The sequence below is a fragment of the Ictalurus punctatus genome, chromosome 22 (assembly GCF_001660625.3).
Source record: "Ictalurus punctatus breed USDA103 chromosome 22, Coco_2.0, whole genome shotgun sequence".
NCBI lineage: Eukaryota > Metazoa > Chordata > Actinopteri > Siluriformes > Ictaluridae > Ictalurus > Ictalurus punctatus.
This window is the reverse complement of record NC_030437.2, coordinates 11,499,465-11,515,374: the sequence shown is the minus strand read 5'-3', so window position 1 is coordinate 11,515,374 and position 15,910 is coordinate 11,499,465. Positions and strand designations below refer to the sequence as shown.

Here is a 15,910-nt window from a genome sequence, read left to right as displayed (position 1 = left end):
TTGTGTTAAAATTCAGGAATAGAAAATAAATAATATTTCCAGCATAAAGTTGGAAAATATTGTAAAGTTGTAAAACTATTATTACAGTTCAGCTGTTTAAGATAAATTATAAAAAATATTTTAATAGAATATATTTATTACACATCTAAGTTGGTGTTAAACAGCATTGCCATTAACGGTTCCTTAAGTTCTCGAAGTTGTGTTGCTTTTAGGTTTTGTGCACAAGTATTACATATGTTGTGTAATTAATGAATAATTAATAAAACATTTCAGTTAATTGATCTCCATATAAATTATAAAGTCTGTTGTCTATTCATATAACAACAGATAATGATAACAATATAACTGTGAAAGGGTTTCAGTTTAATGCTACAGTATAATCCCAAATAAACACTACACTAAATGAAAACAGGCTGCTGTTTCGCTCCGGTACTGCAGGTGGCAGCATGGCAACGTGTTGTCGTTTATCGACGAGGAAATTTGAAAATGGCGGCGAAGACAATTGAAGTGTCAAAATGTTACCAGTTTTTCGGCTGTTTTTCGACTGTTTCAGCTAACCAGTAACGGTTAGCCTCTAATTTATAAATTTGTAAAAAATTTAGTTTCGTGTTAGCTGTTTATATCTCGCTGATTCTGAACTTTTTCTTTCTTTCTTTCTTTCTTTTAAAAAAATAAATAAATAAATATTTGTTTTTGTTTATATTTTCTCTAGAGCAAGAGCATCAGCTGTTGTGCTGAAGATGGAGCCCAATGACAGCAGGGGACAGGACACCATCCTCTCCAGGGTGGCCCTGAATGATAACAAGGCAGGCATGCAAGGTCTCGACAAGGACAAAATCAACAAGATTATTCTCGAAACGTCCAAGGTTTGCTGAACTTTTGCGCTTGTATAGATTCAGTATGTAAACCTGATTCATGGTGCACAGATGTCGTCTTTGTTCAAGATTTAGACAGGCTTACTTTACACTACATGCAGTAAAGAAGCCATTATTTCATATTAAATCTATAGCACTTATCTTCAGTGTCCACTTTCTCAGGTACAAATACTATGTGGGTACACTTTGTAGTTATATAAGTACTGTTTGTACTAATTTCAGCCCTTCTCTACTCTATACATCAATTAAATCCTTGCTGAAAAAACAAACAAACAATAGGAACCCTCATAGAATTTGTAATGGTTATAATGGGAATTGTATTAGTTTTAATGGAAACTCTAATGGTCAATGTGGGTCTCTACTGGTAATTTCTTGCCATTTATTGGTGGCATGTAATGTCTAGTGGATACCATTAAGGACCAATAATGGTAATGGTTTTAATGGTTAGCTGATGGTTTATAATGGTATTTGTAGTGGAAACCATCAGAATTTGTGTGATGTTTCTGTTTTTTTTCGGGGGTCTCCCCCCCTTTTTTTTTATCCGGGGAAAAACATTTGAGTATTGACATGGTAGTGTATGTGATGCTGCTGTGAGTGTAATCAGGTGCAGCAGTGTTTCCTGTTGTTTTCTTACACTGTGTTTTACCTACAATGCTGCTGCACTTTGTAGGCATATGGCAGTCAGTAACAGTATACCACCAAAGCGTACCTGTGTGGTAACAGTAGGTCAATGTAGGGTTACTTTGAAAAATACTTACTGAGTATATACGGAAATGGAATATACTGCAACATGCTAACTACATTGTAGGTGGTCTAATATTGTGTCTGGTTTGCAGGGATCCAGATTTTATGAGAACGAACTGAAAAGAGAGCGTCAGGTGAACCAGCGCATCGAGAAGATGATGCGGTATAAAGCTAAGGTTACCGAACAGCAGGTACAGAAAGCGCAAGCAGAGGTAATTTTTATTATTGTATTCTGCATTTGAGGCAACTTTCTTTGAATTGTCCCTTAGATGAATAGACAAATTGAGATTTATCCTATTTGAATAATTAATTAATTCATCTGCAGTTTATCCTGGTAAGGGTCATGGTTGATCACAGCCTATCCCAGGAATACTGGGAGCAGACAGGAATGTACCCTGGATGGGACCACACACACACACATATTCACACACATTCACACACACAACTAGAGGTAGTTTACTTGGAGGGAACCCATGTGGACATGGGAAGCTCATGAGTCAGTAACTCGCTCAGGATCGAATTCGAGTTGTAAGGAGGCAAAGCTGCTGCCCGTCCTGTTATATTTATATAACAGTTATAATTTTCTTTCTTATAGGTGGAAAAGCTGACTGCTGATCTGGAAAGGAGTCGTGAGCTGGACAGGGTGATTGTACATGTTGATATGGATGCATTCTATGCTGCTGTGGAGATGAGAGACTGTCCAGAGCTGAAGAAGAAGCCCATGGCTGTGGGATCCATGAGCATGTTGGTGAGGTTCCTGGTCATATATTATGTCTTCTCTTGACATCACCTTTTTAAATCTATTCAGGAGTAGGTAATTTTATCCATAAACGGACAGTGTGATTGCAGGTTTTTGTTCCAAATATGCACAAACTCACTCGATTCCAGCTGTATAATCAATTAAAACTAGAGGTCGACTGATAGTGGATTTTACAGATGCCAGTAACTAAGTAGGGCAGTACCTGCTGATAACCGATTAATCAACTGATAGTTTTTAAAACTGATACTGAATGAAAACATAACACTCAAAGTAAAATACTGCTGAACTCTATTACAAAAATAAACAGTGCTGACTGTACCAGGAAAACTTACTGTACTTGTGCAATGAAACAAATATTATGTATTAACAAATAGGTTTTGTAAAATAAATAAAATATATACATCCAAACTGACACATTAAATAACAAATAAAAAACGAGAAATCCAAAATGAATGAAAAACACAACAAAATCTGTCACTGATAGTTTTTGGTTTGCGTCTTGAGGCCGCTCTCATACTCTATAATGACAGCGGACCCTTCTCAGCCCTCCCGCAACAGACGCAACAGGGAAAAACTATCGGTGTGGATTTTTGTGGTTAGTTCCAGCCCTCGGTTATCTGTACTGATTAATCGGCAAAACCGGTCAAACGGTCGACCTCTGCTTCAAACTGTGCATTTTTCACATTACACGTATTCCTTATGGTTGCAACAGAAGCTTACTGGACCTTCTACAGTATTGAGTATGGAGTATAGTCAAGACATAAAGCTCCTAGGATTGCTATTCTGTTCCACTATATATGTGTTTATGGGCAGGATGTTACAGTTCAGTTGACTTATAATGATGTTAAATCTGCTGTTTGCTTATAGTGCAGATATCTGGAGGAACTGGTCTGAAATGTTTATCAGAACTAGGCTTTAGCGTTTATATTAAAAATCATGTCCTGCATATGTCTTTAAATGTTTAATCAAACATGTTTAACTTTATCAGTCCACTTCAAACTACCATGCCAGGAGGTATGGTGTCCGTGCTGCCATGCCAGGCTTCATTGCTAAGAAGCTCTGCCCAGATTTGGTCATCGTTCCACCCAACTTTGACAAATACAGAGCAGTGAGTGAACAGGTAATGGTCAGTTGTCTCTATTAACATGTCCCAAGCCCCTCTGCATAAATGTTTAATACATCTTGCTGTGAGTTGTCCTTATATTTCTGTGTTCTTTGTCTTGAAGGTGCGAGAGGTATTTGCAGACTATGATCCTCAATTTTTGCCCATGAGTTTAGATGAAGCTTATCTGGACATCACTGAGCATCTGGAGCAGAGGCAGCACTGGCCTGAGTCAATGAGAACACATCAAATCTGTGAAATGAAGACCACAGGAGGTTCTTTAACTATTAAATATTAATACATAAGTTATAGACATTCACACTTGTGCATTATTGCACAAAAAATTAGAAACATTGTAGTCATTATCAAATTTCAAATGGTATATACAGTATCCTCATGCCTTTGAAATTGAGTTAAAATATTTTCCCCCCTAATATTCCAGTGGAAGAGATGAGTGAACTCGAGATCAGTGTTGGAGCAGAGACAGATACCCTGTCCCCTGTGCTGTTTGAGGACAGCCCAAGTTCCTCCCCTGTTGTCTCAGGGGCTGATGTGAAGGTGGAGGTATTTGGGACAAGTCCTGAAGAAGCTGTAAGGGAGATGCGCTTTCGTATCGAGCAGAAAACAACACTGACTGCAAGTGCTGGTAATACAAAGAGTTTATTCATTTGTAGTGGACATAATATGATTTATAAAACAGTCCTGATGGATTTTGTTTCATTATTCGAATAGGTATCGCACCGAACATGATGCTCGCAAAAGTGTGCAGTGATAAGAACAAGCCCAATGGTCAATACAGAATTCTTCCTGAGAGAAAAGCTGTGATGGATTTCATCCAACAGCTGCCTGTTCGGAAGGTTTTTGCCCTCCAATGATTACAGACACACATGTCGAGTACTGCCAGGATGGTGACTATGAAAATGCTAAATGTGTTTGTTTTGCAGGTCTCTGGTGTCGGGAAAGTGACTGAGAAGATGCTAGCTGCATTAGGTATCATCAGTTGTTCCCAGCTTGGACAGCAGATGGCGATGCTTTCATTGCTCTTCTCTGAAACAACCTGGCACCATTTCCTCCAAATTTCACTCGGACTCGGCTCTACTCGCATAGACAGGTGTGTAGCACTGACTTACTCTGCTCTGTCTGAACTACAGTATGATCCCTTTTTATATAAATAAACGCAGCCAAGACTTACTCGTAGTAATTTAAAATTGGAAATATACTTCTTGACCACTTGCTCTTTTTAGCCAATGTGTAAAAATTTGAATATAAGGAAAATGAATTGGGCCTTAAAAAGAAAATTAAAGAGCCGATGTGGACTTAGGTGACTAAGTGCCTTTGTTGCACAAAAGTTTAAAAACAAATATTTACTCACATTCATTTACTTACTCACATATTCATCTTCATTTACATATGCATTCACTCATTCATTTACACACATTCACTCATATACTGATATTCATTCAATCACATACATTCCCTCACATGTTCACCAACTTGTGTATTCGTTGACATACACATTTCAGTAATTCACTCGCATATTCTGCTGATTTAAAGCTCTCCTTTGGCAAGATTTTTTTTAACGTTTATTATTTCTGTATTTGTGTCTGCAGAGATTCTGAGAGAAAAAGCATGAGCACAGAAAGGTAACTTGCTCCTTTACAGAACAAGCTGTTACGTATTTTGGACATCTAAATGTCTTCAGGGTTATGAAATTGAAGCTAGCATCTGAAAACAAAATGAAATGGAAATGCACTGCTTTTAAGATCTGTAATAGCAATGTCAAGCCCCGTGTTTTGAACTAGAATAAAGCATGATACTTTCTATGGCAGGACATTTGCTGAGATGAGTGATGCACAGGAGCAGTATTCACTGTGCAGGGAGCTCTGTCACGATTTGGCAAAGGATCTACAGAGGGAGGGCCTCAAGGTACCGCTTCACATTAATCAGATTTATATAGTGCCTTTGAGAGGCTGGTAATGCTAAAGAACACTCTGTCAGTGCTATATATTTTTAGCTAAGCTGTCAGTGTTTAAATTGGCTAGATTCACAACACAGCAATACGCTTAATACACTTTTATTACACGCACAGGGTAAAACTGTCACTTTGAAACTGAAGAATGTCAACTTTGAGGTGAAGACCAAAGCTTTCACATTGCAGTGTGCTGTGTGCACTGAAGAGGAGATTTTTGCTGCTGCTAAAGACCTTTTGAAAGCTGAGATTGATTATGTCAGTCCTCTACCCCTGAGGCTGAGATTAATGGGTACGCAGTTTTTTTTTTGTTGTTGTTGTTGTTTTTTTTTTTTCCTGTGATGTGTCTTCGGTTATTACTCAGTTGATATTTCTTGAATCCACATATGATGGAAAGACCTTTCCTAGTTACCACGATCATATAATGGAATTGTGACTGCTTTATGGTTTTGCTCTTGTTCTTTACTCAAGTGACAAATTATTTTCATATGCCCATTAACACCTCTGGTTAATGTTATAAAATTACATGAGTAGGTTGCCTAACGGCTTTGTTGAAAGGATCCAGTTTTTCCTGTCATTAGATAGAGCAAGTAATTACCATCAATGGCATGATTACCAGCACTAGAAAATGTTTCTCCATCACCACTTTGTTGTTTACCTTTGACTCCCAGAGCGGAATGCAGTTACAGTACAGCAGTGGAAAACATGCTAAGTCAGCATTTCATTCTTAAAAAAGCAGTACTCTGCTGATAGATTTTTACTGAAGAAATCTACCACTGTAAGAACAATTCAATCAAGGTTTTGCTTTTCATTGTGGAACATTTTTTGGCATGTCAATAATGAAATGTAATACTGTGTGTTGTATTTCATGTTTTCATCTTAACTGGAATTGCACAGTAAAATGCAACGCAGTGGCACAGATAGCTTGTAAACATGGCTTATATTCACTTCAGACACATGTTCAGCATTTAATTCATAAAACACAATCCCCTGTTCATTGTTTTTGCATTTCATTAATTTTTATTTTCTATTGCTTTTCTATTTGCCATGGAATCTTCTCCATACTTGTAATGCTACTAAAACGCTTTCATTTAATCTTTTCTTTCAAATCTTTGAGAGTTTTATTTCTCTCTTTACTAGGTGTTCGTGTCTCAAGCTTCATCAGTATTGATGATAAACAGCCCCGGCAGAAAAGCATTGTAGGGTTTCTGAAGATGGCATCAGATTATAGCAGTTCAGCTCAGCCATCCAAATCAGAAATGGTCAGTGTGTTGGGTTCTAGTGTCAGTTCTACATGGGAGCAGTATCCTGAGCCCAGAAGTCCTTCATTTACAGGGGAGACATCTAAACCATTCAGTAAGTGGCGGACAGAATCTGACTGTGCATCTGAACCTCAGCAACAGACCTTTTTCCAAAAGGCCCATGCAAAAAGGCTGCAAAAGCAATATGAACAAGAAGAAACATCTGGACCATACACAGACAAAATATCTAAATGTTTACCCACAGACTCAACAAATAACTCTGCCTTTATTGTTAGAACCCACAAAGCAACAGTCAAAACAGACGAAACGCAGAGATGCACATGGATAAGTCATCCAGATACACATGAACTCGCAGCCAAATCTGATTCAAATTTGCCCACAACAAACCCAGTGTCATATGCAGCCCAAACAAAAACAAAGTCTGCAAATATGCTGCAGTGTTTTACATGTCCGGTGTGCTTCAGTCAAATAGAAACTAAAGACCTCTCATCATTCAACCAACATATAGACAAGTGTCTTCGCAGTGAACTAGACAATAAGAGCAGATCCATGGATGGATGTCAGTACTTGTGTGAGGACAAGAATTTATTGGACAACCAAGGTGATGCAGAAAAAGATCATCATAAAGCCATAGATTTAAGCTCCGTAAGCAGGAAATCAGTTTTGAAAAGAAACGATGAAGGGCCTCACACCAGCTCCTCCACACCACTTTTTGAAATCTGTGCACATTCTGGTTTTAATACACCATTTTTTAAACGCTTTGAAAGTATGAGAGAAAAGGGCTCTCTCGTGCCTCATGAAACCATGAGTGATTCTGGATGTGTGTCCTTCCACCAGACAGCTAGTTCAGTTGAAGTTATTAGTGAGCCACTGGACATGAAGGTCTCCACCTTGACATGTCCAGTGTGCAATCAGGCTCAGGATACTGATGACCTCATTCTCTTCAACCATCATGTGGACATGTGTCTTAACCAAGAAGTGCTTTTGGAGTTTAGAGAAGCCGTTCCTCCAATGGCTCAATCCAATTCGAAAGTCAAAGGTCAGTGTCTTGGACGGATACGTTATAATACTGAGTAATATACTGTAAATTCAGTATTGGAATGTATTAGGCTATGTGTTGATAAATACAGTACAATTTTCTTGCGCTGTTTGAATATGTCGATTATTTTGCAGATCATGAGCAATACTCTACTGCAAGAGGAAAGAGCAAAAGGTCAGGTCTTTTTACTTAATTGTACAGCCATGTTGGCTACTGTATTAATGATATGTTAAATAAGATGGGACATTTGAATATACTTTTCTTTCTGTATGAAAATCAGTACGTGTGTGTGGGTGTGTGTGTGTGTGTGTGTGTGTGTGTGTGTGTGTTTGCTTTTTAATTGCAGACGAGGATTGTCACCACCTCCTCCACCAAAGAAAGCCAAAGCCATCAGCACAAGACACACCATTGATAAATTCTTCAAGGGAAACAGCAATCATAAATTTTAACATGCTTCATTTTTATCTCTTGGGGTCTGTGTCTGTTACTCCCGCTTGCAGGTACAGACCAAGCAGTGTGACTGTCAATGAAGTAATGAATAAAAATAAAAAATAAAAAAGCCATCATTAATCAAGCTGGATTGCTGAACTTCCACTCTGGATGGGGGGAAAAAAGTGATGTAAAAAAATATGGTGAAAATATGAAGCGCTATCAAATCTGATTATGTTTGTAATACAATGTTTGCACTTTTGCCTTGCGTGCTGTGCTATGAGAAGTATTTTATTATTAATTGGACACAAACAAAACACTTTATTAGCCCATATACTATATGAAGAAATCTAGAAAGATCAAAGCCATAAATTATCGGTTAGGCTTTGTGATTTTTAACTAATCACATTTAATATTTTACAGTTTTGTATTTAAAATATATCATGAAAAATTTAAATGTTCTTTTCATGATGCCTGTTTTCACTAATACTCTCATGGCCCATTTTCACATTTGAAGATCAATACTTCCATTTATTTTCATGTATGAATATTGTAGTATGTGTATTTATTTAATATTAGATATTCTCTCTCGCTCTCTGCCCTATTTCCCACTTCTATCCTGAATTGGCACGAGCAAAAGCGTTCCCTGATCCTATCAGTACAATCAGCAATTGATGAACATAACCTGTATGTACTCTGGGTAAGTGTAAATTTCCTTGGGTGTAGTCTTCTACAGCAAATATACCGAACCGCTTCATAAACTGCTTTCTGTTTAAAAGTGAAGAGCTTCTGTGCTATACAAAGCACCATGGAGGAGAGAGTTTGCGCTTTGAAAGACAGAATAATGAAACATCCTATGCTGAAAAAGGAAAACTTGAATCCTAAAGCATGGATTAATTCAGAGCATGTTAAAGATTTCACGGATATCCTCCTCCAGAAAGAGCCAGAGGCAGACGCAGATTTCGACAATGTGGAGATGTGTAAGTACACACTGGAATGCAGAATTAGTTTAATTATTTAGGAGGTTATTTTGATACACTTTAAACAGTTATTTCTTTATAGTTGAAGGAATTGTCATTCTGACAGGATGTAGATTTGGTATATGCCATAGGTAACATATAATGTTTCAGCTGTAACATTATTTCTGGATTATGTATTCTTAGTTATCTGATTAGTACTAATATAATGTACCTCAGTAATAAGACATTGGTGTGAAGTGGACTTTGCCTCATTCTTCATCTGCCTGGAATTTTCTATATACGGCTGATAAATAAAGGAGATTTGTGTTCAGCTCCCATGAGTGAATCATTAATAGTCACACAAGGCTGCCTCCAAGCCATCCATGAAGTAAACGCCCAAAACAAATACTGTTTTTGTGTACTCTTGTCAGTATGTATTATATTTATTCATGAAGACCACCCAAACAGCTAAGGCTCAGTTTATTAGTCGTTTGCTTCTTTGCTCTAGTGCTAGAGACTGAAAAAGAATACATCGAAGCAGCAAAAAGGAACGATGTGGAAACCATGAAGCTTTTAGGACGGGCTGTGAATGTTAATGCTAAAAACGTGGTACGTCAATAACATGATTTGCTTGCATTCTATGCAGTTCCTGTACAAAATCACCAATCAGTAGGCAGCACGCCACTCCACTACTTAATAACGACACACTTGTACCTTCACATTTCCTAACATAATATACAAACTATTACCAAGCTACTGTAGCTATCCAGATAGTGTAGCTAATATTAACTGGAGAGAAGACTACCTATCTAGCACCCTATATATAGGGTACTAGACAGAAATGTTTTTCTAAGAGTATAGGTACATTTGCAAGTGTTATATTACAGAAAGAAATAATAATAATTAAAAAAAATTAGCTTATGCAATTTAGAAGAAAATAATGTTATCTGATAGCAGTAGGTGGCCCATGCACTCTTAAAGTTAAATCTTTGGTTTGTTCCCTCTGGGAGAACTCATAATGAATTTATAGAAACCTACAATAAAGTGATTTCCTGTCAAAGAGTATTCACATTAGAATTTTAGGAATTTAGGAAGCAATGACCCTGTACCTATGAAAGGAACCCTTGAATAAGCTTTTTTTCCCCCTGAGTAAAGGTTCAGAAAAAGCATTTAAGGAAAATTCTGCTTGTTGAAACCTTATAGCTTGACTTTCACTGTATATTAATGTGAAAGAAGAATTTTCTAAGTCAATTTCGTCACATCTTAGCACCATCGAACTCCACTTCACTATGCTGTAGCCTGCAAAAACAAAGAAGCAGTTGATCTCCTTCTTAGAAGAAGAGCAAAGCTAGACTTACAGGACAAGGTATGGCATACAATGTGACATTCAAATGAGACTGAACACGCAGAATGCACTGAGTTTGAGGACATACTGCATCCAATTTTATTTCATCCTATATCTTCCCATACAGTATGGAGTCACTGCTATTCACCTCGCTGCATGGTTTGGCAGTTTGGAAATCCTGAAGCTACTTGTACAGGGTGGTGCTGATCAGAGGGTTGTGAACATGGTGAAGTTGTGATCATCTTACTAAATCTAGATTCAGTATCCATGTCTCCTTTAGAGAAATATTTTTAAAGCATGTCATTCTGCCCTCAGGAAGGGATGAACATTATGCACTGCGCTGCTGTAAACGATCACACCGACATCATAGCGTACATTGTTGACGACCTTCAGATGAGAGAACTCGACAAAGAAGACCACGTATGACATCATGTTTTATTCTTTTATTTCTATACAGAAGCTACAATTTCTGAAAGATTATTTAAAAAAAAACAAAACACACAAAATAAGAAACAATTGTAAACTGTTTTTGGCTACAGTATCCCGTTTCCATGATCTTTTAAGGCAAATACTATTTCAGCAGTACAAATTATTTTTTGTTTATTTATTTATTTAATAAATAATGTAATATTTATTGTAATATTTAATGTAAGAGAAAGAACATAAAGCATAAAGGGAGTATTCAATATAACAGTTACTCATATTGGAGAATACAATACTGTATATACTGTCTATCAGCTAGAAAATTACTAAATTATTTATTAATAAAGAGTTAGACAGTTTCTTAGATGCAAACTCCTAATGCAAATTCCTACATATTCATGCTTTACCTGCCAAAATGTTTGAGTGTCAGTTTTGGTTTTCTTTATAACTGGTCCTGTGCTGTCATTTGTTGGTGGGTTTTGTAAATCTTTTGTTTCTTAACTAAGCCACTTGTCCATTTTGCATTAATTGCAAGTTCTAAGCTGTGCGGAAAAATAATGCATTTAGTTTTAAGGCTGGTTCCGATGCACGGTAATTATTATTTAGTTATTTACACGATTAAATCCATTTCATTCTGAATGATAGTACCACTTATATTAAAAAATATATTAGTACCGTTTTCTATTTTCTTTAAAAAATATGCTTTCTCTGTCATTACAGACTTAAAAGTATCGCTTGAATTTAGGGTATTGTATTAACATATGCAAAATCCTTGATGTAGCATACCATTTTTTTAAAATCTGTGTTAGCATGGAAACAGGCCATTTGCTGTGGCAGCAGAACATGGCTGTGTGCGGATGTTGCAGATGCTGATGGAGGAGCCTTACAAAATGGCCACCATGGAGGAAAATCAGGTCCATGTCACATTGCCTACAAAATATTTGGATTTTTGTTCCTTAAACCAGTTCCTAGTCCTGATTAATTGTGCAGAACATTATGCAGAAACATTTAAGGTTCTCTGCTCATGACCATTAGGTTCTGTTCTGCCTTTCAGCACAGCAAAAGTGCTTTCAGTACAAGTGTACATAAAAAGACAAGACTGTCAAGGAAATTGCCTCACAGCAATGTGTTTATCTTCCTTTCAGCAGAAAGGAGACACACCTTTGCATCTTGCTGCTAAGAATGGCCATCTCGGTGCTGTGCAGCTACTGCTTGATTACTTTGAGGTCCGCAATGAAGTCAATCATGTAAGTATGGAGGAATTTAAAGCTAATCATCTGAACATGACATAGGTGAAATATCATAAAATGTCATAAAATTACTGTAGTATTGGACTACCTTAGTGTCCTATATACAGTAATAAGAGAGCATCCATATCTCTACAGTATAACACACATACTGAATGGCATCTTTACAGTGTATATTCATATGCCATTTGTTTTTAGGCTGGGGAAACACCACTGTATTTAGCTGCTGATGGAGCTCATGAGGACTGTGTTTTGGCTCTACTAGAAGCTGATTGTGACCCAAACATTCCCACTACGGTATGTACAAAATCCCTTTGGAAGCAGAAAAAGCCCATAGACTTTATGTTTTTGTCAGTACATTAGTGAGCTGATTCCACAAATTAAACTCATTGTGTTTTCACTGTAATCTTGCTTTCTTACTATTTGCTTTCAGAACAGGATAAGCCCTCTCCATTCTGTATGTGAAAAGGGCTACATGCCAGTGGTGAAGCTCCTTGTTGATCATGGTGCTCAGATGAATATTCAAAACCAAGTAAATCCCTAAAACCTTTGCTTAATTATTGCTTAAATTAATGCAGTTTAGGTTTGTCATGACATTTGTTGTATACTGCATATAGATTAAATAAGACTAATATACTCAATGATGTACATATGCACTATATGGCCAAAAGTATATGGACACCTGACCATAATACCCAGATGTGCCTATACCAAACCCCTAGGTATTAACACAATTTCTTTGAACAAAAGATCAGAAGGTTACATAATAAAGACAAGTTTTCACAGCCTTCTTTGCTCATATTTACCAAGGGTGCCAATATTAGTGGAGGGCACTGTAATATTCAATTGTACCAAGTATAAATCTCCTAAAATGACACTTATATTCTTGTCATTAAAAATATGGAAAACGTTTAATTGATATTTGATATTTGATTTGATATTAGCTCTCAAAATATTCTGTACTGTTTCTAGCATTTACAGACACCATTTCACTTAGCAGTGAAGAACTGTCACACTACAGTGATTGAATCTCTGCTGGAATCTCGCTGTGACACCGATATCACAGATCACGTAGGTTACTATTGCCCAAATTCTCTCTTAGGGACAAGGGCATTTGATTTATCCTTCCTAGTATACATCTTTTAATCCTTCCTTCCATAAACATTCTTCCCAACTTTTCTTTTCCATCCTCCCTCCCTCACTGTCCTTACAGAAGTACTTAAGTAAGACTACTTCATTGCTTACTAATTTCTCTCTCAATATTCTTCCTTCCCATCAAACTTCCTTCAAACACTGTTCTTTAAAATGCTCCTCTCTTCCTTTCACCCTCCTTCCTTCCTGCCTAACTTTCCCTCTTCTTTTCTTCCTTCCAAACTTCCTTTCATTTAAACTTCCTTCTTCCTTCCTTCCTTCTTTCCTTCATTCAGAACTTCTTTCTTTCTAAACGCCCTTCCTTTCTTCCTAACCACCTTTTGTTTAACTTTTCAGATTCATTCCTTCTGGATTTTGTATACTTCTGTATTCTGTAAAATTATTTGATTTTACTTTATTCCTTCATCACCTATAGCTGGGCCAGACAGCACTCCATATAGCAGCAGAATTGGGCAAGGTGGATGTGATTGAGATTATTCTGAAAGCTGGTGTGAATTTGGCAATTAAAGACAGGGTAAGTCATACCTGAATCCTTATTGGGATACCAACAATTTCCAAATGAAGGCATAACATTTTAATGAAGCTATTTGTTTTAAACTCCAGCATGGTAAAACAGCCTTGGGAGTGGCAGCCAGAGCCGATGTAGTGATCATTGTAGACATGATCATCAAAGCTGAAAGATACTTCAGTTGGATAAAGGTAAGTACTCAAAATGTGTAACTGACTCTGAACAGAAACCATCCTTTGTACCTATTTCATATTATCTTGTAAAGACATTTGATATTAAATTTGCATGAGCAATTATTCTAATTTCACACCATGTATGACCAAAATGTATCATACCAAATGCCAGCGCAGCAGATTTATCTTGCTAGTGAGATTCTCAATACAGTTTGATAAGCAATTAACTAACTAACAGAGACACCAGACATCAGACTATCCAATACAGTGTTATCCCCAGACAATGTGCCTTGCTGTGTTATTTCAGCACCTGTGTTTTTTGTTAGCATCTGGCCTTTCTCAAAATTGAACCTTATTGTATTAGTCCAATGCAGAAACTAATGAAGACCTTCATGCTGAGTTTTCGCTAACATTTAAACCGGACCACCGCGCTGAGACGAAACAGACACGCAATATGCTGTGGAATTTGGCCTACAGGCTTCTCAGCAAGAACGAGTGGAAGAAGCTGGCAGACCATTGGGCTTTTACTGAGGAGCAGATTGCTGCCATTGAGGAGCAGTGGACGGGTGAGGAAGTGTCATTTATTTAGTTTTACTCAGTGCTGTAATTCTGTATATACAGTATTGCACAGATATATATAGCACAAGGAAATCTTTTTTTGCATATAGTCTGAGTGCATGGTATCCACAAGATCGGGAGAATCTTTTTTCAAAATTCTAACTTTATCTGCTATATACCTCCTGCTCAGACTGTGTTTGGATTTTGGAGAGTAATAAAATATTTCGGTATTGTAAGATATTGTAAGATTTCAGATAGTTTTGGCACCTAAATGACTTTCATTATTGAATGAATCACTAAGATAGTGTGTAAAATTATTGTATTCTTACACCAAGTTTCACCTCCCTTAGTCCTGTAAGCCAGAATTTGATAGAGATTCTTTGCTATCTTTGCTAGAGATTCTGTTGTTTTGTAAATAAATGGGGCCAAGAACCAACTGAGGCAATTTGATGACATAGCAGATGACCAACCACAGACTTTTCCCCACAGCCCATCAGCAAACACACAGGATTGTTGTTTACACAAACAGCTTCACACAAACTTCTGTAATAACTTTAAAGTTCATACTAGTGACTATATTGTGCTCCAGAAAGTTCATTGCATCACAAAAGTGTGTTTTTCTGCACATAAGTGCATACATATTGAAGTGAAGTGAGCAAATCAGATTGCCATCTTCAAGATCCTGAAGGCTGTGCCCAGAAAAGTGTACAACAGATCAAATGCTCCAAGTAGACTGACTGTACTATAATACTTAAGAGACCTGGTGGTGTGTATTTAGGTCCTAACAGTCACCAAGAGCATGGAAACAGAATGCTACTCATTTGGCTCCATGGACTGTTAGTTGCTCAGAGATGCCCAGCCAAGGAGATCTACCAGGGACTAATTGCTATTGGCAATGTAAAAATGGCAGGTGAGATTAAGTTTTTCATTCAATACACTTTGTTCTTTTGAAAATTGAACCATTTAATCCATCTCATACAAATTAGTAGTTACTTCAAGTATAATAAATTTGTTTATTAAATAAGTTTATTTGATTGGTGTACCTGGCAACTTGTATATAATCCTGCTCTGTCTGTTCCGACAGAAAAGCTAAGGATGGAGGGAGAAGACAACAGTAAACGGAAATGTAAAATTTCATGAAGGCCTGATAACTGAATGCAAAAAATACTTTTTCATATCAGTCTTGAGAAGCAACATCATCAAATTTACTTCATGCACCATGACATTCCATTAATAAACATACCTGTTTCTTCAATTGACAACTTGCATTCATTTTACAAACACAAAAACTTTACAGAATTGTGCAGATATGTGGTTAACGCGGTTACAGTCAAAATTATTCAACCCCCACTGCAAATCAGGTTT

At 37.1% G+C, this 15,910-nt stretch overlaps 2 protein-coding genes across 3 annotated transcripts; both read left to right on the top strand.

The window, feature by feature from the left end:
- Positions 1–447: 447 nt before the first annotated feature.
- On the top strand, positions 448–8,296 carry polk (polymerase (DNA directed) kappa). Its single transcript, XM_017452456.3, has 15 exons — positions 448–566; positions 713–866; positions 1,712–1,831; positions 2,215–2,367; positions 3,368–3,499; positions 3,606–3,756; positions 3,924–4,127; positions 4,214–4,338; positions 4,426–4,592; positions 5,092–5,124; positions 5,311–5,407; positions 5,571–5,742; positions 6,591–7,751; positions 7,886–7,925; positions 8,098–8,296. The coding sequence occupies exons 2-15, from the start codon at positions 741–743 to the stop codon at positions 8,198–8,200; spliced, it is 2,784 nt and encodes a 927-aa protein (XP_017307945.1). The 5' UTR covers positions 448–566; positions 713–740; the 3' UTR covers positions 8,201–8,296.
- A 142-nt stretch (positions 8,297–8,438) lies between these two features.
- Positions 8,439–15,869, top strand: ankdd1b (ankyrin repeat and death domain containing 1B). Of its 2 annotated transcripts, XM_017452459.3 has the most exons (16): positions 8,439–8,880; positions 8,960–9,160; positions 9,648–9,748; positions 10,407–10,505; positions 10,612–10,710; positions 10,800–10,904; positions 11,717–11,821; positions 12,056–12,154; positions 12,353–12,451; positions 12,588–12,686; positions 13,127–13,225; positions 13,722–13,820; positions 13,910–14,005; positions 14,352–14,553; positions 15,324–15,455; positions 15,630–15,869. In XM_017452459.3, the coding sequence occupies exons 2-16, from the start codon at positions 8,989–8,991 to the stop codon at positions 15,683–15,685; spliced, it is 1,662 nt and encodes a 553-aa protein (XP_017307948.1). In that variant the 5' UTR covers positions 8,439–8,880; positions 8,960–8,988; the 3' UTR covers positions 15,686–15,869. The 2 variants fall into 2 exon arrangements, with proteins under 2 accessions (XP_017307948.1, XP_047005820.1); XM_047149864.2 differs by lacking the exons at positions 8,439–8,880; positions 9,648–9,748 and having other exon boundaries at positions 9,078–9,160.
- Positions 15,870–15,910: the final 41 nt, after the last annotated feature.

Bases quoted from the DNA above. Each gene is read 5' to 3' on its own strand.
- polk (XM_017452456.3), top strand. From the start codon at position 741: ATGGAGCCCAATGACAGCAGGGGACAGGACACCATCCTCTCCAGGGTG. The intron at 5,408-5,570 runs GTACCGCTTCAC...TTACACGCACAG, and splicing joins TACAGAGGGAGGGCCTCAAG to GGTAAAACTGTCACTTTGAA. The intron at 7,926-8,097 runs GTCAGGTCTTTT...TTTTAATTGCAG, and splicing joins GCAAGAGGAAAGAGCAAAAG to ACGAGGATTGTCACCACCTC.
- ankdd1b (XM_017452459.3), top strand. From the start codon at position 8,989: ATGGAGGAGAGAGTTTGCGCTTTGAAAGACAGAATAATGAAACATCCT. The intron at 13,821-13,909 runs GTAAGTCATACC...TTTAAACTCCAG, and splicing joins ATTTGGCAATTAAAGACAGG to CATGGTAAAACAGCCTTGGG. The intron at 15,456-15,629 runs GTGAGATTAAGT...CTGTTCCGACAG, and splicing joins TGGCAATGTAAAAATGGCAG to AAAAGCTAAGGATGGAGGGA.